This window comes from Orbicella franksi, chromosome 2, assembly GCF_964199315.1.
Source record: "Orbicella franksi chromosome 2, jaOrbFran1.1, whole genome shotgun sequence".
NCBI lineage: Eukaryota > Metazoa > Cnidaria > Anthozoa > Scleractinia > Merulinidae > Orbicella > Orbicella franksi.
The window spans coordinates 5,688,259-5,712,599 of NC_138146.1; the positions used below are offsets into that span (position 1 = coordinate 5,688,259).

General features: G+C 38.0%; 2 protein-coding genes across 2 annotated transcripts; both read left to right on the forward strand.

The window, feature by feature from the left end:
• Positions 1-1,246, forward strand: LOC145467946 (melanocyte-stimulating hormone receptor-like). Its single transcript, XM_081451593.1, has one exon. It carries the CDS (start codon positions 314-316, stop codon positions 1,238-1,240), a length of 927 nt encoding a protein of 308 aa, XP_081307719.1. The 5' UTR covers positions 1-313; the 3' UTR covers positions 1,241-1,246.
• An 8,707-nt stretch (positions 1,247-9,953) lies between these two features.
• LOC145477859 (homeobox protein Nkx-6.3-like) lies at positions 9,954-22,903 on the forward strand. Its single transcript, XM_081455703.1, has 3 exons — positions 9,954-10,680; positions 20,067-20,464; positions 21,455-22,903. Exons 1-3 carry the CDS (start codon positions 10,616-10,618, stop codon positions 21,799-21,801), a joined length of 810 nt encoding a protein of 269 aa, XP_081311829.1. The 5' UTR covers positions 9,954-10,615; the 3' UTR covers positions 21,802-22,903.
• Positions 22,904-24,341: the final 1,438 nt, after the last annotated feature.

Consider the following 24,341-nt stretch of genomic DNA (forward strand, 5'->3'; position numbering starts at 1 on the left):
CTTTGCAATGTAATCATCTCCGAGTTAATGAACCAATCAGAACACGTGAAAAGCATTATTCACTTGTGTGGTATATCGTAAAGCTGGGCAAATATCGTTAGTGATTGTCACTTATTATTCAAGGGAAGTTGCACAGTAATCTTCGCTCCCTTCCCTGAAAGTGAACGGATGTAAAAGCAAGCTTCAAAGAAAACAAAACGGTTAACCGAGGTGGAAAAGAATCCTCGCCAACGGCTGCCACTGTGGGCCAGAATTGTATTAGGAGTAACTGGGTGAACTGAAAGAGAAAAGAAAAAGAGTTCTTTCCGAGAAAATGTCCGTGTGCAACAACACATCGTGTAGCTTACAAGAGGTGATTTGCCAAGGAGTCCTTCGTGATTCACTCCGCGATTACCTTGTATGGCTCGTTTTCAACATTTCTTTTCACATACTGCTGAGCATAACAGCCACGGTTGAAAATGTATTGGTCTTGGTTGCCATATGGCGGACATCTTCGCTTCACTCGCCGTCGAATACTTTGCTGTTTGGTTTGGCTTTGTCTGATTTATGCGTGGCATGTGTAGCTCAGCCACTCTTCATCACACTCCAGTTCCTTATCTACAGTAACGATGGCCTGAGATCGTGTGCTGTGGATAAGGCAGCTGTTTTCCTGAATATTTTCTCCAGTAAAGTTGCATTTTTTACTCTGACAACTATAAGTATTGACAGATATCTAGCTGTATATTTGCATCTAAGATATCGCGAAATTGTCACAAATAGAAAAATCAAACTTCTTCTTCCTGCTCTGTGGATAGTAGGGGGAGTAATCGCTGCGACATCGTTTTTAGCAATAACCATCCTTCAATGGACTTTAATTATTGTAGAATCCGCCTGCTTTTTAACCTCGCTTTTTGTGTGGATTAGAATTTACCAAGTCATAAGGCGTCACAAAGCACAGATTCAAGGCCAAGCCCAAATGCAGGAGCAGCATTTTGACATGGTTAAGTTTAAAAAATCTGCGAGTAACTGCATGTTTCTTATTTTTGCCTACTTGCTGTGCTATCTTCCGCTTTTCATAACTACGGTACGCCTGACAATTAACTTGAATAAGAGCGGTTTTAGGTTGGTTTTCGCCAGTTACAGTGCTTTTGTGTTGAATTCGTCACTGAACCCTCTTGTATATTGCTGGCGTCATGACGGTATCCGCGCAGCTGTGAAGCGAGTATTGAAAAAAATATGCTGTCAAGTGGAAGATCATTAAGGTGTCTTCATAGGGTAATCATTTATGGCGTTGCGCGCGCTAGTGTGATGTTTTGAATGCTGTTTTTGCATTCGCTTTCACATCTAGTCCTCTCAAACTTATTACCTATAATAAGCAGTGATTAAATAGTATTTTGTTATCATCTCTGTTAAAATGTTGGAATTTAGTCTTAAATTATAAATGCCTAAACAAATGTGTTTTTTACTGTTTTTATGGCTTTATTTGTGATTTTCATGAATTTCCTTCGGTGAAATCTTCCAAAATTTTTACATCACATCTCTTCCAGTGGGATACGAAGTTTAAACATGAAAAAAGTAGGGTTTGCAAAGGACGTTTTTTTCGATATTTTCAAATTTATGTCTTTTACTGCTGTAAAACATCTGGTCTTATAGATTTCCCTGAAAAACGAGCTCCGACTAAAATAAAATATTTACTACCAATCTGCCAAATTTAACGGAATTTCACCGAAGGAAACGCGAGAAAATTCACTGTCAGTCTCGCTTTTTTTGCTCATGTTGACGTAATAAAATATCGAAAAACTCTGACGTTTTCCTTTGAGCGCACGCAGATTACTTCCTCAGCGCTCGTGCGATCGTAAAACTATAAGGAGCCACCTTAAGATAAAATAATAATAATTATAAACTCAAAGGCTCCAGTGAGCCAGCTCGTGCATGAATAAATTGGATACGTATAGAAAAGGTAAGAAGGAAGGATTGGTGATCGGGAGTACTGAAAGTTCTGGAACGTTGAAGAATTCCATAAAAAGGGAAAATATAGGTCCGCAGAGGATACTTTTGCCTCCTCACATCTACTTAATAATTACGTAATTAGTTTAGAGTTGTTAATTCTTGAAATGATTTAAACTTATTTTTGAAAGCTCATGCACAGCATATAACTAGGTACGAAATACAAAAATAAAATTACTGGTTAATACAGTAGATTATGAATTTTAAAACGGAATATTTTAAATTTTCATCGGCCCTGACACCTAGTCAGTGGAGTTGGTTACAATATGCATGTATGATATTATCAAGTCAGCAGTGCATTTGGAGTCAAGGTAATCTGGTTGTGGCCTTCAGTTTAGATTCGTGTGTTACGTTATGAAACGGCTGTATTGAAATTATGCTGAATGAATGGGTGACATGACTTTGACGTTACTTTTAGACAATCAGCTTGAGAATGCCAAGAATATATATTTTGCACAAATCTACTTGAGTGGGACATAGATTTATTCACAAGGACTGCAGATATGACTTTTCTGAAAGATTTTTTGCAAGCATTAAAGAAAATATGATGACCGGTACAAAGATTTCTTTTCTTACTAATTACTTCAAGTTTTGATTCCAATTGTTTGCATATCTCGTTTCTTGAGTAAAACTCTACCTTAGAGCCACCACGCATGTTTGACGTGGCTTGTGTTGAACATCATGTTGGAGGATGTAATTCACTCGTATAAAGTAACCTGGACGTTAATCTGTCCACCATTACTCAAATACTTACACAATTACACGATCGTAGATTTTGACTTGTATACCATCTGTGATGAAATGTTCTCTCTCCTGGAGCTGCATGAGATACAGAAGAAATGTAGTGTGGCTGGTAACAAAATTAAAAGATAAAGGAACTTGAATTTCTTGCCTGAAGTAGTTTAAATTACAAATAAAATCACAGGTTCCGAACTTCCGATACGAGCAAGTAAGTGAGAGAATGCTATTCGACTGCCTACTACAGCTCGTAGAATGAAAAGTCATCCATGAGTTAAAATAAGGGGAAGTTGCAGAGCAGTTGATTCGCTTGACGACCGTGTAAACAAGTTCTGAGTAAATACTTCAAACCTTCGGGCTAAATAAAAGCACTTAGGAGAACACATCCAATTGCCAATTTCCCTTAAGACTTCAGTTTATCCTAGAAATCGAAGATTAGCTATAACGTGAAAGTCCTCCTCAGGCCTCAAACTGCTTACTGAAGGGATAATGACTTCTGTCAAAAACTGAACATTGGATAATGCAATTCAAGAGTTTTCATTGCCTTAGCCATCATGGTATATGAGCCATTATAATCCATCAATCATATTTGCTCGTGCGCGATTGATCTAAACGCTTCACGTGACCGAATATTTCCCGGCTAAAACTGAGGAATATCCGAGAATATTCCAATTTTCAGATCTGCAGGATAATAAACACAATATCCTCAGATATTTGTCCTTGGACATTATCTGTTCCTCAAAGCTCACAGTTTTCCGAGAGCGTAGCTCGAGGAAAACTGTGAGCTTTGAGGAACAGATAATGTCCAAGGACAAATATCCGAGTATCTTTTCGCGCTAAATGGAGGCTAATGTTTATTTATCAGAACATGCTCTACGACTGTGGTAAGCTTATGAGTAATTTTTCGGGGCCTTTCTATGTCATTTTAGTTTTCTATATTTTTGGGGCGTTTTTAATAAAAAGAATTAAATTATTAGGTAAAGCAATTATTGGCGCTAGACGCCTCGTTGGCTATATATTTAATAATAGGGAGTTTAAGAAAACCACGACGGCAACGGTAACAAAAGGTTTAATGAGCAGAACAATGGCTGTGCACGTGCGTTATAATTCTTGGTACATTTCTTTGCCGTCCTTTGCAAAAAAACAACGTGAAATGACCAAATTCTGCGTTGTCTGGAGAACGTGCACGACAACGGCTAATTTTTTAAATTTATTTTCCGAATTTAACGCTGTGTTCCATATTCAGTTTCGAGGTAATTTTGACAGTGAGAAACAAACTAAATGACTTTAGGGTATCGCGAGATTCGTAGGTAAGATATAAGTTCATTTTTTAACCGACGTTGTCCTCGGCGTCGCCGTCGTAGCTTCTTAAACTCCCTAGTATCACATATAAAACGCGTGCTCGAGAAATAATTGTTCAATAGTTTATTTTAGGTCAGTATCAAGCATATAACAATAGAAAAGCTGGGCGTCCCCATGTTTATTTCATGGTAAATTATGACGTCATTGCGTGGTCAATGATCGCAATATGAAGTCTACAGAAAAATATTTCACGTTGGAACTGCACATATTCTTCCGGAATGTGAAATATAAATAGTTAAATGCAGGCTCATGCAATGCTGCAACCTCATTCCCAGGGTCTCTCATCTTCCCACCCTCAATGCTACATTTTAAAAAGAGGCAACTGAATCGATTATCGACTTCAAATCACTGAGCCAATTTAAAATACGAGGTTGGGATTTGGAAAAAAACTTTTTTTTTTAGCCAACTTTCCCTTATGGAGGTCTTACACCCCAAAAAAGACCTCTGGGCTGATGGGGGTGGGGGCCACGGGGCTGGGGGCAGTTTTTGAACCACGTTAAAGAAGTTTGCAGTCCGGCTAAATAAACAAAAAAGGATGTGAAATTCCAATTTTTTGAAAGAAATGTTATATCTTTTTTTAGTATTATTTGCAATAACACAAGGGAAAACAATGCTTACTTACAACACTAGCTCTATTACATTATATTGCTCTAATTATTTACACTATTTAAGTACAATATCTAAACGACTTACATTACTAACAAATACAGTCACACGACTTACACTACTAACAAATACAGTAACGACAAGGGGCAAAGAAAAAAAAATAGATAGTTATCATTACAGCTTGAGGTTGTGCTATAGCAACATAAAGAACAGACCAAAGGCATGTGGTACATCAAAGGTAAAATGATTTATGCATCTGACAGGAGATTAGAAATAGACTTATGGGCAGGAGATTGATACCGATAGGTATAGAAAATATAATCTAAAATATTAATTAAATCCTCATATATCCTGTGAGAGGTTTCCATTTCTCTGTGTCTCCATTTTTTGTTCCTATTTCATATTGTGATTTTAGTGTGCATATGAAATGCGTAAGATTTGGATGATCATCTTTTGTTTTAGGGAGCCGTATGTGATATCGTACTAAGAGAAAGCAGTAATTGATAAGAAGCGCAAATTGAGAGATATCTGGCCTCAAACCCAAAGCAGTAATATTTGTCAAAGCATAATCTCTGGGAAGTAAATTTAAGTTTTCAGCCGTTCAGTAAGTTTATTTCAAAAGTGAGATGTTTGGCGGCATGACCACAATAGATGAATTATATCATGTTACATCTTTTGTACGGATAGACATATCGCAAGAAATTTAAGCAAGCTTAGTTAGATATGCACAGGAGCCATAATCGGGGACGGAGACCGTAAGCGCGCGCCATTTCTAGTATTGGGGTTGTCCCCATGATATGGGACAATAATTCTATTTTTAGAACAAATTGCGCCATCGCCTGAGGCACACGCGCGTACATGCTGCGAGGATTTTTGCGGATGTCGCGCGGGGGAAATGGCGTCCGAAATTCCCGAAATTTTGTCATGTTTTTGGCCCACAACTCAACGCGTTTACGTCTGTTGGAATTTTGCTTAAGTATTTTCGTCGTAAGCTGCTCCAGTTTGAGTGAAGTAAGACAGTATCGAATTTAGGTATGTTCCGCTTTAAGCTTAGATATGATATCGCTGACCAAGTTGTGTTCCGACGGATGCTTCTTTTACATGAGCTGTACATTATTCCACTCTAAGTTTCACATATGTTGAAGATTAACAGCTCTTCCAAACCACAGCAAAAAACTAGTTGTATGTTTGGATATAGCAGCGTTTCAGGACTTCAAAGTTTCCCTCCTCTTGCCACAGGCTTGCGAGGATTTCGCCAGAGTCTATCTCGACCGAAAAGTAAAAGAAAAAAAGTAATTGCAAGTTTGAGTTTCGCCTGAATTGTAAGCAACGCTTCATGTTTTATCAAGGCCCAATAAGCGACAATAAAGTTTATGTCTGTAGATGCTGCTCAGTTTTGTTTGTGTAAAAATAATTGTCTGTTGTCGATGAATAAGAGGGCTCGCCGATGCGTGTTTTGTACAGTCAGTAAAACATGACAAATTAGACTTCCCACTTTTGTGAAAACGTACATCGAACTCATATAATATCTCTAGTTTCTAAATATGTTTAAGGTTGATAAATGTTTGAGAACATATTAAAAGCTCAGCTGAAAATATGTGAATACAGCAGAAATAATCAGCAAAGTTACGATGACGCTTTCTTTAATCAACTCGAATAACGATTTCGATTTCGTTGGTTGAGTTATCAAAACTCCTTGTCTATTTTGTTTTCGCAGTGTAAAATTTCAGCATGTTAAAGAAACACTCATGATGTTAGTAGCCTTTTGGCGTTCGTGAAAACTGTTGCAGCATCTCGGCACAAAAGACCACGAAATAAATCTTTGTCAAGGTTTGTTGACAATTGAAAACACCGACTCGGACTTGAAAGAGCGCGCGCTGCACTATGCAAATGAGCTACTAAATGTACGCGTCAGACTTTCCTTTCAAAAACTTTTGCAAACTCGCCAAGCAAACAGAAACCATAAGAAACTATCAAAAACAGGGTTTGGTTATGATTAAGCGTTTTTTGGGAAACTCACAAATCAACTCGATACCAGAGTAAAGAGTTTTCTTACATAACTTTTCTTCACAAAACAAACGAAAAACTGACGCGTACAACTAGCGCGAGCAGATATTATTCATTCACAACGCGAAAAAAAAATTAAAAAACTCACCTTTTCCATTAGCTCAGAGCATAAAACTACATATAAGAGTCCTGGTTCTTATTCCCTACCATCGCTGTGAAAAATCTGCAAGAGAATCTTGCAGCTCTCACCATTTGATCACTCAACGTGACAACATCCGCGCGAGAGCCCCCGACATGTGCGCGGATCCGCGCGGATATATGACGTCAGGATGGCGCAATTTGTTCTAAAAATAGAAAAATTGTCCCATATCATAGGTGCGCGCGGATCCCAAGACTTACGGTCTCCGTCCCCGATTATGGCTCCTGATATGCAATATTTAAAAAAAAAAATTGGCACAGTTGTGTGACATCATTTTTTCGCCAAAAATTTCAAAATCTCGAAAACTAAAAATCTGAGGTTTTCGCGAATGATAAGTTTCATATTGTCGCCAAGTGTCAGGCTGAAGTAGTTTAAACCTGACATTTGGGTCCTGTACGCTCACCGCGCACTTCAAAATTGAGCTTTTCGAGGTCACATTTCGCAATGGTTCAATAATGAATAACTACCAAAGTACCCTCTAAGCTTAAAAACGTTGTTCATTATCGACACAATGAGTTACTAATGGTTCGCGACGCAGGGAGTTAAATTTTTTTTCTGGCCATCTATAAACAAGTTGTTCAAGAGGAAAACTTCTGAAAACAAAGTTTTATTTGCCTTTAAAAGGGGAGAAATTAACTAAAAGTAGCTAATTCTTAACAAGTATTAATGAAATACTGCATAATTGCTCTACCTTGGAACTGGCATGTTATTAATTACCGTCGCCGCGGGCCGAAATACCGTCGAAAAACAATTACACGAAATGTGTTTCTATTTTAATATTCACCTGCGTCATTCATGGTATCCTGATGAAAATCGGAAATATTAACAAAGATTAACTAATAGTTATATAATAAAACAGTTCAACGTTAAATATTAATTGCTCTACCTTGAACATTAGCTATTACTAACTCCCGCCGCCGCGGGCCACAAACACAAATGTGCCTATGTAATTTTGGAATCGTTGAATTGTCGTCGAAAAACTATTAAACGAAATGTATTTCTATATTAATATACACCTGTCTCGTTTAAGGTATTCTGCTAAAATTTAAAAAAGGTTATAATGCTTGATTTTTTCTTGGGAAAACTTTTCTAGACTGACACCGTCTCCGCGCGGACCGTGTCCTTTTAGAGTCATCTAAAAGTGAGAATAGAGTGAAAAGATATTAGAGTTATCGAAACGATAACTCCTCGAACCATCCGTCCAAATTTGAGGGATGTTCGCCATGAGCAGGTGAAAATGGAAAAGGCCTAATATTGGCCAAAATGACAATGAAAATTTTAAGTCATGTAAACAAGCAAGCGCTCTTAAAGAGTTTGTAAGAGAAAACTAACCATGTGCGCTTAGTTGGTTGAGTATGTGACGTCACTTCCGCTTAATTAGCGACCAAGCCTCCTTAGACTCTAGGATCAGTTAAGTGTTGAAACAATGGCGGTTGAAAAATTACAAGAAATGCAGTGAAAAATAATAATAATGATAAAAAGTAAAAACAGCCATCCCCGCGTGGACAGCAAAACGTTTTGGACAGGTGAGTATCGTATGCAGATTAAGAAAAATCAACAAAATGCGAAAACTTTAGTCCTTCAGCGTCCATATCGCGGGTTTTATTCCGATCCCAAGGGGCTGCTTTCTAACCTTTTTTTTTCCAAAATAGGATTTGAGAGACTATAAATAATTTGTTTCGAATTTAGCCAGTTTGAAATATAGGTAGAAATGGGTTATTCAAGCCAGCCTTCTGGCAATTCGTAACCATGGTAACCTTCAGTCAGGTGCGTTCCCAAGGAATTGTTACCACTAATTATCCGATGACCTTCCTTGCCAGAACTTCGTACTTTCGATACCCGTTTTGTTTTGTTTTGTTTTGTTTCCTCGGAATAGTTAACATTTGAAACTCTGTGCCTTTATCACACCAATAATTTACATATCAATTATTTCGATGGCATCAAAAAAAATGGCGAGGCTAACTAGCGTCCTTTAAAATTCCATTGACTGTTATTTCGTTTATATAACCTCATTGATGCGACAATAACCCAACATACAGAACTGTATACCCTGAATGCAGCCACATTAATCTTACGCAAGCCGTTCTCTTGAGAATCGTTTCTGTATTTTTATTTTCCTAATTCTCCAATAGGTTAGGTACGGGTTGAAGTTTTTGACTTGGGATGGGTTAGGTGTTATGTCTCATAGGGGACTCACCTTCTTTTGCTCTTCTACATGCCACGCGGCAAATCTCTTAATAAATGAGAGTAACTAAAAGCTGTAAAAGATCATTTCGAATAGTTTCTCTAACTCATTTTTGTTATATTATTGTTTCTTAGCAATTCATTTTCTTTGGAACTAAGGCCGATATTCACTGGTGGGAGAAACATTTGCTTATTTAGTCAAATTTTAATTTGTTAAAATTTCTCACTCACCTCTTTCAACATTGAAATCCTAGAAATGTAACGGAAACTTGTATTCATCTAGGTATATTTTTTATTATTATTTTTAAATAAACTAAAATTACTTTTTAAGTAGAGCGAACTCTAATGTAAAGATAATTTGAATAGATCTTGAGGAAATTACTTCATGACCAGCTAAAAAAAAGCTTTAATTACATCATTGCTTTGTCTCTGTTGCACTCGTATTCCTTACCAATACGAAAGAGTCATGCAAAGAGAAGAAGGTTTTCGTTACATAGTTTTCTTGATTCTAAAGGCGCCGCAATCTTCGAGCCTTCAGCAGAGTTCCAACATCAGTAAAGAAAATAGGAAAATGAATCAACTGGATTTTTAGTAGTCTTCTTTGGCAAAATATAGTTTTACCGGTTTGGATGAAGGATGTCTCGCGCGATCGTAATTTTGAAAAGTAGCCTTTAAAACCTAAGAGTAAATATATTTACGAAATATCGAGTTGTGCGTGGAAATACTGCTGTTGGTAATGTTGTTTTTTAGTAAATAACTGCTCGGGTCGCAAAATACGGAACACGAATACACAATGGAGTTAATTGGGGCCCGAAAAGAAATTTTAAATCATCTTTCTTGGCTGTTGACTACCGTTATCTGTACTGAAAGTAAAACACATTGTTTAATTACAGAGCGTATTATCTCGACCAGTCCAATTCCTGATATTTTCAGTATATAAACAATTCAACATTTAGCTGGAGACTGTAAAGCACGTTTATGGCGCCGGGTACATCTTATGCAACAACCTCCGGCATCTCCACAATTTCCGTTTCTTGCCTGGTTTTGCAAGTTAACAACCGCTTAAATTCGGCCCGAAATTCCCTGTTCGTCACCGCATATGCCCACGGAGTGAGCGAGGAGCTCAAGAAGAGAAACAATACAACAATGCGGTCAAGGATAGGATGCAAATGATTTGGATCCAGCCGAATTATCATAGATATGATATACTCTGGGATCCAGCAGATCAGGAAGAACATTACAACGCCTAACACAGTTCGTGTTATTTTGATCTCTTCCACGTTGACGCGTTCGCGAGTGCGACTGAAGGTGTTCGACACTTTCCGAGCGTGTTCTCGAATGTTCCAGAAAACTTTGGAATAGCAATACACAACGACAACGGATGTCACACCAAAATAAAACGCCGTTTTGGTAACGCAGTAGATTAGGTCCGCGCTTTTACTGTCGAACACTAGCACGCAGGTGGCTCGCCTGGCGCTGAATTCGTATTTTGAGAAGGACGGTAACGAAAATGCAGAAATAAAACCAAGTTGGATGGCCCACGTCAACACCAGGATGGCGGTAGAGCGCCGTTTGGAGGGAAAGATTTTCTTGTACAGGTGAGGCTTTGTCATTCGACAAAATCTATTGAACGCAGTCAGTGCGATGGTGTGAAGAGTTGCAAATTCAGTGAACAGGATCATGAATGCTTGGAAATTGCAGAAGTGCTGTCCAAAAATCCACTGTCTTCCAGCAAACCACGTCACTGTTATAGACGGCCCAATAAGCACGGCGAACAGAAGGCCGATTATAGCCAATGCATGGATGAACACGTTTGTAGGAGTGCGAAGACGCAAATTTCTGTAAATTGTCAAACATACCAGGCTATTACCAACAATAGCAATCAAGCTTCCAACCAAAGCCAGTACTCCGGTAACAATGTCGTCATCAGTTCTCATCTTACTGTATATTTAGGATCGGTTGACAAAGGGTGCCAAGTTCTAGAGATCTGTTTGGCAACTGGAACGACAGGCCGAAGTTGCCCATGTAGAAACTCACTTAATCAGAACGATTAGAAGCACATGATAGTGTCGTCAGAGCTCTGTTATAAACTTCGCGGACTTCCGTTAAAAGTTTTGCCATATCTGTGATGTTATCTATCTTTTGAGCTTAATTTCGCTGAACACCGCGAACTGCAGCAGCGTCAGGAAAGACTGCCAGAGAGATGAAGCTGTATTTAGCGCCTTAAAACTTTTTAAACAGAACAGCTGTTTACGAATTCTATATATTGATGAAATTCACCTCTAAGCTCTGTTCAAATTACCTTTGTTCTTATTGGCAGAAGCAATTCTTCGTTGCACCCAGCGTGTTTTGCATTTAAAATAACAATAGCAAAGTAAACAGTTCATAAATTAAACTTTAAATCGAATTGCGGCTTTGGAACCAAAAGAGAAATAAAACTGGGCAAATTAAAGTGAAGCAGGTGGTGTGGTTGATCAACATTTCTCGTTCATAGAACAAAAAGTTATTGCACTGTAACCCTTAACGTCGAAATAAACTTCGGTGTGCTATCGACAAATTTTGTTACCAGTAAACTCGCTCTGGCCGTTGTAAGCTTGAAATGCAAGGAGATTCATATTGTTCAATTTTGTTGCTTTTTTAACAAAGTGAGACGGGGTTTTAACTCGAGAACTTCCTCTCGTTGATAATAACAGGTTGTTTAAAACGCATGCGCATTAAAATAAAATTAGCTTAGTCCCGTTTAGCCCGTGCGCCACTCGCTTAAAAACATATACCTTACATTGTTGGTTTTTTATTATTATTATTATTATTATTGTTAATACCCGGGAGAACTCAGTTTTTGATTAGGCTTTATTTTACTTAGATGAATCTTTAAAAATGTGTTTTACGTGCTCCAGGTGCGCAATAGCCTGTGAACACAGACGTATTTCCGGCTGTCGCTTGTCTCCGCCGAAAATAAACAAGACAAACAAGCGACAAGCGACATATCCGAGAACACGTCTGCGTTCGCAGGATAGGTCCGTAAAAGGAAAAGGGTTGATATTACTCGCATGGGACCCGAAAATACCTGATAAATAAGGGATTTAGTTCACGACTTAAATATACTAACTCCACGCAATAAAGCGACACAACCCTTTTTCTACGAGTCCTTAGTACTGCACGCTAAAGATTTTCCTTTTCAACTATGATACGAGAAAATGAAGCTGCACCGAGCCATTATCAACAGGTAACTCTGTACAACGGCAGTCATTTCTGATTTATCCACGCGTGGAATTTATGGCGTGTGCTCCTTCTCACTGAACCATGAACAGTCAACCTGCATTTATACCGTGTAAAACTTCCACTCGTCGAGAAATCCATTTTTGGGGGTGCGCTTGGATATTGTTGTGAAAAAAAAAAAAAAAAAAAAAAAAACTTAAATGATACTACGACAACCTATATTGATTTAGAATAAGTACCGGCACTGTTTGTTTTGTTTCTTCGTTTTCGTTTTTTCGTTTCTTCTTTCCAAAGCACGAATCGTTTATTTTCCTTATGACCTACTAAGAAGTTCTTAATAGCGCGTCTTTTACTCAAGCAGCCAGCAGCCATGCAAACATTTTGGAACAAAAGAGAAAGTGTTTACATGAGAAAAGAGTTCAACTCCAACAGGACTGGTTTGGAACACTAACGTGGCCGCCGTTTTATTGTCTTGGGAAACTGCCGCGGCGGTCATGTTGAAGACTCCATTTCTAGCGTTTGAATGAGTCCGTTATGAAAACAAAAGAACGATTATAATTTGATTCATACTCAGTGAAACTGTCCGTTTGTGCCCGGTGGAGAACCATTCTTGAAGGCATTTACACCGATCCGGGCAAGGAGCGTTAACTAGGGTTATTGCGCTCTAGCTCTTTCTCTTGCTAGAATGCCATGCGACTTAACGTTATTATGGTAGCTAAATTGTATGAGAATATTAACAAGATGGCAATGCAGATGAGCCTGGTAACTGACGTAATAAATTCGACTAACATTCGTAGCCAAAACCATTTCATCCGGCGACACTGAGCTGCCATGATTGGAATTTAACTGTCATTGCTTAACAATAAATGTTTTCCTCAGATAGAAGATTCGACTTGCTTTAATCAACTGAAGCAATATAGAGAGTAAGGGCTCTTTGAGTAATGAACTCATTTCCAAATACTGCAAGATATTTACTAGCGACACGGATATTGACTTCAGTTGTTTTAATTCACGTTCAAGTTTGGTTTCCGCTTCATCTCGAGATTTTTATGTCCTGATATGATCGAGTAGGAAAATAGATTTTAGATAAAGTAACTCCCTGACTTAGCGATCAATATTCTTACGACAATATACGTTACGACAATATAAGTTGTCTAATGCAGAAAGCAATTGTGAGTATGTTCGAGCACTCGTTAATAAAAAGAGCTATCAAAACTCGGACGTCTTCGGTTGTCGCCGGAATTTGATTGATTATAACAACAGTATACTCAAAAGGAACTCATCACGCACGGCAACACTCTTATTCGGTGTAAATACAAAATCCATTATGCCAAGGCTGTACGTCAGCCCCTTCAGTTAAAAAAGAACAAGAAAGAAAAAACCTTTTACCTCGAAAGTAATGAGCAGACAAATCTCTGCCTCAATAGAGAATTGATTTCACTTTCTGATTTTATTTTAAGAATGTTCAAAATGTTCTCAAGTACAGATTTTTTTTTTTAAACTTGCCATGCAGTAAGGTTAACATCAACGTTAGCTTAAAAAGCAAAATTAATATTTTAATAATATGGACGGTCACCGTACTTGTTTACGAGATAGGGCGCATTAAAGACCCTGTGTTTTAAGAAACTTTCGGAGTAGACGATCAAAGCTTAAACTATCGTAAAAAAGAAGTGGAAGCTACATGTAGTAAAATTTAGATCAGGTGAACGTACTCAATTCAACACAACTAAGTCAATAAAGTAAACTTTTGCAGCTGATATCATTCCCTTAGGTAGAATAGACCTTAAAAAGAAAACATACTGGTCTTGCCCATCCAAACTGGAAGAAAACTCAGTTCGGTAGCACGAGGACACAAAAGGCGAAATGATAATTTTGTAACTTCTCACGTACAATTTCTTTCTTTTTTTTTTTTTTAACGGCGAAAATTAGGAAAGCAAGTTATCAACGAAAAAAAGAGGGGGTCACGGACTATTTAAGAGAGTAAACTGCTGGTGAGGTTAACGGGACCGGTACCAAGCCTTATACTTGCATAATGTTTTTTCCCATAGCTGACGTGGCGTGACGTTGCGACATGAACTACGTGCGCAGTAAGGATGCGCAGTAACAGTGGGCGCGAACGTCGTTAAACGCTTATTCGGTTCTCCATAAAGCTGAACAGGTAACCTGGAGAAAAATGTCAACCGAAGTGAAATGAAACATCCAAACTCTTATTTATGGGATCAATCTAAAAAAGCTTATGGAAAAATAAACGGAAAACTAATCTCTTTACAACGCAGTTGATGTCCTGCACAGGTGGCAGAATCCGAGAGCAAACCAGGTGTGTGTTTGTGTTTGTGAAGTCATCGGTGTGCATCAAGCTAAGTGGCTCGCTTACTTCAAGAGGATATCGATGTTTCTTTCATATTTAGTTTCAAACACGAAAAGTCAATGGACCCATTGATTTAATTAACCTAAACCTTGTAAATGTTAGAACAGGTCTCTTCCCGATCCATCAAAAAATTAACAAACCCTAGAACTCTTAGAATCAATCAGACTCCCGTTAACAGTTGACAGGTTTTAACTTTAAAGTCTGTTTATATTCATTTATTACATGGCTGTGTCTCACAAGGACTGGGAACTACCGAATTCACGAATTTGATTGGCTGAGATCGACATTGACCGCGGTCTAGATTTTCCCATCTAGACCGGCATCTCGACCGATTACATTTTGCCGTGAAAAAGGTGCAAACTAAATACAAAAATATTGACTATTTTCTTCCAAAATGTTAGTTCCAGGAAATATACATATGCATATTATGGAAGTGCGAAGCCCGATGAGGAAAAAAACAAAAACGTAAAGAGGACGAGTTTGGCAGAATAAAGTTCAGCTCATCGCCGTTCGCAAGCAAAATGTCAGCTAGTACAAACCAGTTACATTAAACGAATTAATTTTTTGTTGTTTGCCATATAATAAACATCTTATTAACCGAGCTTAGTCGATCTGTATGTGAGAATCTTGACCTCGGTCGTGTGTACAGACCTCACTGCGTTCGGTCTATACTCCCGACCTCGGTCAAGATTCTCCCATACAGACCTCCTGCTCGGTTAATAAGAGCTAAGTAATAACCGCCCAATGAAAGCTAGAACTGGAAACAACACTCATAGACGGGACTGCTTGCTTATTATAAGAAGATAATTATATTGAAAATGAAACATTTTGTACTTTTTGCATGAGTAGGTCTGGAAGAGAAAGGGTTGAATGATTGATTTTACTATACAGTGGAGCATTGGCAAACCTCATGAGCAGCCCATTCATGATGGAATCATGCCCAGTGTTGAAAAGAAACGCATCAAACATGTTCTAATTAAGCATAATTGAAAAAGAAGCTTAACTCTTTTGTCACCTTAAGTAATTTCTTTTGTTTGATCCAAATTGCCGTCCATTATTACTCTTTTACAAATGGAAATAAAAGAATGCTTTAATTACAGAATTGGTGTTTGTTTGTATAAGGTAAAACCTCCGCTTACTGATGACTTAAGCCACGCATAATTTGCATGGTCAAGAATCGTGAAAACTAGAGGTATAGAAATTTAGTTATAAACCTCTATTTTGCAAAGAGCTTTGATTTGCATCTGGCAAACCAAACACAGTCGCAGATTAATCCCAGCAAAGGTAGGAATCAATGTACATCAGACGCAACACAAACATGGGGTTGGAGCTTCGCTGGGCGTTAATCTCTAAATCCCAACTCGAGACTTGCTAAGCTTACTACTTCTCGCTCGTTATGAATCGTTGTTTGCATATCTATGGACGAGGGGTTGTCAGGGCTCTGAATAGAAATAACTTCTTGTGCGTTTTGATGATGTAAATAAGTCTTTATGACGGTGTGCTATTTTGTTTTGGCGCCACCAAAACGGGTAACAACCGTGTAACAGAACAAGAGTGTCAAGCGTATTACCAACTCGTCTGTAAGATTTGCTAAAGATTGATCAGATCAATCGAGCCGGTTAGTCGTGTAATCTAACTTAATGAATTTGCGACAAGGTTAATTAGCTGAGTTAGCCGTTACTTTTTTCATCTAATCCTCTCCGTCCAAACAGAGCCAAATATCAAATTTCACTTCAAAATAAAACAACTGATAAGAAACCAACGAACTTGTTAGAAAATATATCTCGATGTCCTGTCACAGTAAAACGCCGATAACAATATGCCAGTGACTTATCTTTGTTAAGAAAACTTTTTTTTTTTTTCGGTGTGCTTTCATGTACTTTCGGAGGGCCTTGTCACCGGTAGGAAATTTTGGTTTCAAAAATGGCCAGCCTTACAGGTGTCTGAAAAATTTGAGACGAAAAGAAACGCTGCAAGTTCAACAGTTAAAAATGCCTCGACATGACAATGTGAAACATCAAACAAGTTTTAAATTTATCGATCATACGAAGTCTGAAAGTGGAGGACTTCATTATTGAAGGAAACTATTGCTCTTTAGGAGCTCCAAAAATATAAGCCTATACGATCATTATTGAACTGAAAAGGCTTTTGCGTCTGAGATTTCAGGGCTTTAATTTTGAGTGAGTTTTATTTTAGAGGGTAGTCTGCTTACATGTATTAAAGGATTTCACAACATATGTAATCAACTCTTATGACTGCGAACTATACATAAAAAGATATACATCGAGATTCCTATTTCTCACTGGCACATATATACACGCCTTCGACTTGTTTGCGAGTACATCAGTGTTGGCACCAGAAATCACTTTCATAAAATTGGTGCAACTGACCACTTTCTCACTGATTAGGTGAAATTCTTAGTCCAGTTACCTGTGTCTACACGATATGGCCTCAAAAAAGTTTTTGTTTTTTTTTTCTGAAGAAAAAGTTCCATTTTCAAAAATTTTGATGGTCCTGCTCACGTTAGGGTTATGATTAAAAATAATTTTGTGCATAAATATTGGGCACCATCTCAGACTTCGATATTTCTAGAGTTTTATGAAAACCACTGCGAGTGTAAATCTTGTCGAAAGGTGAAGAAATTAAATGCGAAACCATTGAAAATTTAATAAACTTACCTGAAAAACGGCAGATAGCTAAAGAATTTGCGTTTTTTCTAAACCAGTATTTTAATCAACTGATTCATATGTCAATAAGGAATTTTGTGTGTGTTACCTAGCTTTAAGATGTTGGGAAATTTAAAAACATACTTAAATAACAAGAAGCCCACCAATAATGGTTACGATATGTGGACTGATAATATTCGACAAGTGACTAAACCTGACATAAGGAAGTGAGAGAGCCACAATGGCGGGAATGGGGGTTAATTAGAATTTTGGCCTAACCCGAAAGCATTAAAGTGACCCATGTTTTTAATTTTAACTTGAAATGTTTGACATTTTACCAGCATTTTGCTGCCAATTTAGCTCTATCAATGGGAGCTCATCCAATTTTTATTCCATAAACTGAGAGAATATTTAATTCATTTAATAGCTCTAAATGTACAAATACCCACTGACAAAGCTTCTGAAAATTACGGTTATGGAAGACTGAACAAACCATTGATGTGAAATCCTTCACCCATTGTGTTACAGTATACGCAATGCCATAACGAAAGCACAGCAAAATAAAGCTAGAATCTTTAAAAGGCAGGTAAATGCACGATATTTTTACTGAAACTGCAGCGAGAAAACTTAGCAAAATTAATGGATTTTCATCGAAATAGCTGATCATTGGCCGCTTTGAGCTACAGTTATTTCGTGCTTACGAGAAACGCTATTTTGTCCGCGCACTCTCAAATGAACTTAGAAGCAATGGGTATCATTTAAATTTACACGTTTCTAAATTGAATTTTAGTCCTCATTTTCACCTGTTTTTGGATGCCTTTTTTTGGCGCACCACTTTGTCGACTAAAACCGCAATGGTTCAATTTTCAAATTAAGATGAGCTTTTAGAAAAAGCTGTAAATATTGTTGACAGCACGCTGACGAAATGAGCCGGGACCCACGGAAAACAAATATCACTTATTACATATGGATTTAACCCAACACATTAAAGCAACTAAGAAAAATTAGTTTTCTTTTCCTATTGAGCTGTTGTAATACCGGTTTATTGTACAATTTTTATTACGTTTTGTTAATACGATACACTATTGAAAACTGTGAATATTGAAAATTACTGCTCTTCAAAAGCATCATCAGAATTAGCATTAAAGGCCTGTTATTGACACAAGTTAATATGTCCAGTTTTCTCTTTTTCTCCTGCAAAAGCATTTACCAGCTCATCTTTACCAAAATCCTAAACTACTTTACAATAAAATTCCCATTCATATGGCACCGCACAGTGAGTTAAAGAAGATGAAAAGCTTAGCTACCATAATAGTGTTCATTTCGCAGCCTCGATGTTTGTTTAATTTAATTTGCTATAGATTTTTATTTAAGCTAGCAGGAAAGTCGAACAATAAATATCAATCTACTAAAGGAAGCAAAACGACTTATAACAAGAAAGAGAGCTACATTCGGTAAAGTGTCGAGCATTGTTAAACCTTGAAACTTGGTCAACCAAAAGAACTGGATGTAAGGAAATTAAAACCCTGTTTCCTTAAAAGAAAAAAAAAAAAAAACTTTGTAATCTTATGCAAAATTTGCCATTCCTTGAAGGAAACGTTGTGTCCTTAAATGACAATACAATGTATAAGAAAAGGATTTTGCGATAGAAAAACAAAGTTTTTAGGGTGAATTGCTTAAAATGAGTCGCTCTCTGTTGTTGTTGAACCCTGTCAGAAACATCAAACATTGATGAGACGTCTCTTTATATGAAGCTAAGCTCGAAATGACGTTAATCTATCGTGATAACAATCTTGTATATTGCTACTTTGTATTTATTAGATGTTTCGGAAATTAAAATATCCAAGTTGGCTTGAAATGAGGCAAGCTCAGAGCTGCTTATAACGTATAGTGCTAACTCATTGAGTTAAGGGCATAATTTGACTTGTTTGGCAGCCACAAGATACAATCGGTAAACGCTGGACATTTTGGCATGCATTTTTATTTTTACGCAGGTGAGAAAACGTAACTTGTTTCTCCTTTTGCGGATTATTTCAAAACATCACAGATAATGTTTTGATATTGTTATTAACACCCTGTTTGGACGTTATCATTTTATAACATCACTCCTTTTTATCCTTTTGTTATTCATTTGGCGAGCGTATTGTTTGGCTTTTGCCGAGTAATAAACCAATAGACACATTTAACACATGGACTGCTCTCACAGCAAACAATTATTGCATAAAGACGGCCAAATTGCCAATGACGCGCGAATATATTGTTTTCAATTGGTCTATAAATAGACTACAGATAAGGTTCATTTCAGCTTCTTAAATGAAGCCAATTTGTAAATGATCGGTAAATGTTTCTTAAGGGTGCCAATTAAGAGCTTTCTATTAAAAGCGGCGCCACAATCTCCCTGCTGTTAGTCAATTCGAGAACCTTTTCCCGCGCGCTAACATTATTTTGAGGTGGAACGCAAATTCATTAACAAACCCTCAATCATTTAGGAGCATTAAGCTGGCTTCCTCCCAGAACACCTGTCAATGATCAACCAATCAGCTGGCCCGCTTTCCTCATGAGCACTCCATTATTCGCTATCTTCCATTACAAACCTACTATATCAATTAATGTTTGCCACGACAGCCCATCAATCAAGGTTGTTACGCTTGGCTTAACTGCTGACAGGCGCATCAGAGCTAAAGTCAACTATAGTTTATTAATGTTAACTTATTCTTCGACACCCGAGCAGGACGAAAAACACAACAGAGCGACATCTCGAGACGATCGATCAACGAGCAGCCCGGCAAACCAAGAAGGCTACCATGGAGCGGCCATCCTTCTATCTAAGCCCGTTCGTGGATGTGAAGCCACGGAATATCCACATACCCCCTTATCCTCCGGTTTCTCCCGGTGTAAAGCAGCCGATTTCCCCGATACCCCGAGTACCGGTTGTCACCAAATCGACTTCATCGTACAGGATAGATGATATACTAAGCAAGCCGGATCCGCGTCCACCGGCCAGCATGCCCACTGCAGCTCATTACAGATCGTACCCTGCCCCACCAGCGCGGCGGTACGGCTACGGCCCTGACGTATCTTTCCTCTGGAGTAACATGCTGCAGTCACAGTGGCGAGAGAGATACAACGGTATGTTGCATCACAGTTACTGGCTATGACTGCATGTATAACAGTCGCATTTTCCTTCAAAAAGGTTTACTGTAGCCAGTATTATGCCATGGCTACCCGCATAGCTGCCAAAGGATTAAATTAATTGTTTATCTCAATAACTTTCTAGCCAAAATATTTATACCATACTCATCTAAACAGTTATCGAGCGCTGGTGGTTGCGCTAAGGTGAGAACTGATGCAAATCTTAAAAAGCTGGCATTAGATTCGCTACGATGAGACAAAATTATTTGGCTTCCTATAGAAAACACAAATATACTTTCCGTGCAAAGCTTAGAAACTACATTTTCGGGAGAAATGTTTGGGGAAGCTTAGTACGCCAAAGAGCACTTTTAAATCGATATTTGACAATACTGTAATTTCTTTCAAAACAACACCAATGCGTATGGAAAAATTGTGCTTTCGAGCGCGGAAAAATATTTTAAGCCATGTACCAAAGTTGACCCTGCAGGGTAATAAACTTAATTGTCCCGAAGCTTAGCGTACCAATAGCAGTCTTGTTTTATTAGTTATTTTATGGGAAGGCTTTAACTACAGCAAGGTTATTATTCCCTTTACTAATTTGACAGTATGACGATAATAGATACTGTAATCCTTGAGAATAGCATATATCCTCTTCATTTCCTCTCGGCGCTTTTTATTTGCTTAAAAGCCTACACCTAAACAAACGGCATTTACACATTAAAAACACATCTTGGAGTAGAGACAAATTGATGATTTGACGACGGAATGAAATGTTGTTTCGGCAAGCAATACAATTATCTCTTACTACTCAATTCACGATTTTATTCGTGCTACTGAGTTCAACGCAAACGTCACTAAGTTACGAATATGCTTCTTTAAGCCCTTTGCTTTAGCTAATTGCATTACACGATCACTCTTAATACCGCTAATCCCGAATTAACTAAACGATGACCGTTTGTTCTCCCGATTTCTGCTTGTTTCCAACAGCGGTCACTCAGAGTCACCCAGTCTGCAGTGAAAGAGAAGCAGACGGTAAGCGGAAACACACTCGACCAACGTTTAGTGGTCACCAGATATTTGCACTTGAGAAAACTTTCGAACAGACGAAATACCTCGCCGGGCCGGAAAGGACAAGACTGGCGTATTCTCTCGGAATGACAGAAAGCCAAGTTAAAGTTTGGTTCCAAAACCGTAGAACGAAATGGCGCAAACGGCATGCTGGTGAAATGGGCGCGAAAAAGACGCATGACGAAGAACACGAAGCTGACGGGTCGCAAATTGTTGATGCAAACGACAGGGAGGGAAGTTCCTCCCCGGACGAAGACAGGTTTTAATAAGAAACGAGTAGCATATATACAGAAAAAAGAAAACATTTGCTTTTTGTAATATATTAAAGACGGAGCGACGATTTCTTTCCAATGTGAATCATCAGGATTAAGTTATTCTAAGCTTTTCAAGATAAGGCCGCTTCGTGCCAAAGACCACTGAACTGTTTCTGGAAGCCTTACAGTATCGTGAAAGCGTCAGATATGAATGTATAATAATAGGCTATAAAACATAATTATGTTATAGATTTTATTGCATATGATGAACTACAGGAGCTTGATAACGTATCAAGTGTATCTATAAAAGTGATTGAGAATATTCTTAACCCAGACTGGTGAAGTGAAATTACTCCCATATCGAATTCCTTTGGAGTTTATTCTGCTTATTTGTGTGTTGCGTTGTGTGTGTTTTGGTAGACTTCCATTGGACACTAATTGCTTGGAGGCTTTAATTTTTAATGATACTGCTTGGAAGTGTGGATAATTTTCGTATACGCCTAATGGTGGAAAATATTACTGTTACCTTAGCTGAATAACATTGAATACCTTTGGTTGTAACAACTTGTGTTTTCAACTCTCAAAGCAGCGACTACTGATTCATGCCGTTCGGAATAAACACTGAACTTAAATTTGTGCTATGGATACGACTTGCCGTAAGAAAAGCGAGCTTTTAAAATGGGTTCGTTTTCAACAGCCGTTTAATGTCTGATACCTGACTCTTTTATAACACTAACCCTTTGAGCACGAAATTCTCTGATAAATTATGCAACAAGCTTGTTTTTAACCGACTACAAGGGATAAACAGCTTGTGAAATTGCCTCTAACAGTCATAAAATGAACATTTGCCAATGTTTCAACACAAATTCCTGCGGTTCTGGTGGCCAATTTGTTACACGCGATACCTAGCAGGTGGTAATGAGTACCGCCGGCGATATGACTAAGGGATTGTGGTTTTGGAATAACGCGGTTCAGCCCAGTTTAGAATTAAATATTTAAACTCAGTCAATTAGAACTTGGCCATAAGCTTACGGTTTCCAATAATGAGCCATGTAAACTAACCTCGTACCTCAATTATTTCTGAGGTAGAATATTCTCTTTTTTTTTTTTTTTTTTTGTTCTTTTCTTCACGAATGCTTCTTTATTACTTTAAAATGTCAGTGTTGTAAAGCCCTTTTGAAGCACAGTAGCGGTCAAATAGCGCCAACTTAAAATAAAAAAAAGCGCGGTGCAAGTTTTAATTAGGACAGGATAGCCTTCAAAACTGCAGCAGTGAAAGCGGCTGAAATCGATATTGCAACGATTATGTTGTCCCGTCCCTTGTTTTGTCCATCACCAAGCTAAATGCTTGCTTCCAGGATCTTTGACATTCGGAATGGAACGTCAGTTTAAATCGCTGCAGTGCTAAAAAAAAAAAGAGAAACAAATCTCGCGACAAAATGTTCGAACTTTTCGCCAAGAATTTTCAGTTCATGGTACATTCTAAATCTAGCAGGTACAGCTGAACAATCATTAACGCCAGCTACATTTAAGCACAATCATGCATTTTAATGAGAATTTATTTAATTGTGAGGCGTTTATTATGGCGTTGGTTGATACAAGGAGTCGCAATTATCTCTGCATTGATGACGTCCTAAGGGAGGACCAAACATGTTACTTTAAATAACAGTGTTATCGTATCTAATAATTGTCGTAATGTTAATATCATAAAAGGTATCACCAGAGCGAAATGACTACAACTCGCTCAATACCAAGCGCCGACAAAAACGTAACAATGATAGGATTTTGGAAGGAAGAAGCGATAAACTGTCCAATTTGTGGCAGCCTCTTATGTATCTGCAAAGTGTAAGACATGTTTTTACTCCAGCTCAACGAGTTGTTGACGAATTAATGTCGAAGTGCACTTCATTCGCAAAATAGTGGTCGTGTAATTTTTATCATAGATAGATGACCAACTACGATATTTAGAACTTTATAAGGAAAACAATAGTGATCGTGTAGGTTTAAGATTAACACGTATAAATGGCTATCACGATGATGAGGCTGGTTCTTTGAGAATGTTCTCGAGAATGATTGAAGACTTGTAGATAAGACTAAATCAATAGGTCAGAAAACCAATCACACTTTCGATTTGATGCTGGGCACAAAATTGAAAAGTTTATTTGCTGCAGTGACACAAACACGTTTTGGTAGACAAAAGCTGTTGGCAAGAATTAATTTGGAATCTATTTGTGGTTTAAGCAGTGTTAATTGACCCTAATATCTGTTCATTTTATGATTGGTTCCACTCCATTGTGATGTTCGGTGGTCCCATTTATCACCTTTGTTGTCCAAAAAGAAAGTTATGCCAAGGTGCTGAGCTTGCTTTTAACGCATAATACTTAAGTAACGTCAACAGTATCTCGTACGTCTTGTGCATTTCAACCTGAAACAACCCAACGACATTTATTTACTTAGAAAGGGTCATCTAATTCTCGTCGACGGGCTTCATTAAAACTCATTGCGGAAGGATAAATCCGACGAAAAAGTGTGCCACCTTAATCCCGACTTGC

What these genes read in the sequence shown, in the direction of transcription:
- LOC145477859 (XM_081455703.1), top strand. Translation starts at nt 10,616, where the DNA reads ATGGCCCACGTCAACACCAGGATGGCGGTAGAGCGCCGTTTGGAGGGA. An exon ending in GGAAAGATTTTCTTGTACAG is followed by an intron (nt 10,681 to 20,066) that starts GTGAGGCTTTGT and finishes ACACCCGAGCAG; the next exon opens with GACGAAAAACACAACAGAGC. An exon ending in GTGGCGAGAGAGATACAACG is followed by an intron (nt 20,465 to 21,454) that starts GTATGTTGCATC and finishes TGTTTCCAACAG; the next exon opens with CGGTCACTCAGAGTCACCCA.
- LOC145467946 (XM_081451593.1), top strand. Translation starts at nt 314, where the DNA reads ATGTCCGTGTGCAACAACACATCGTGTAGCTTACAAGAGGTGATTTGC.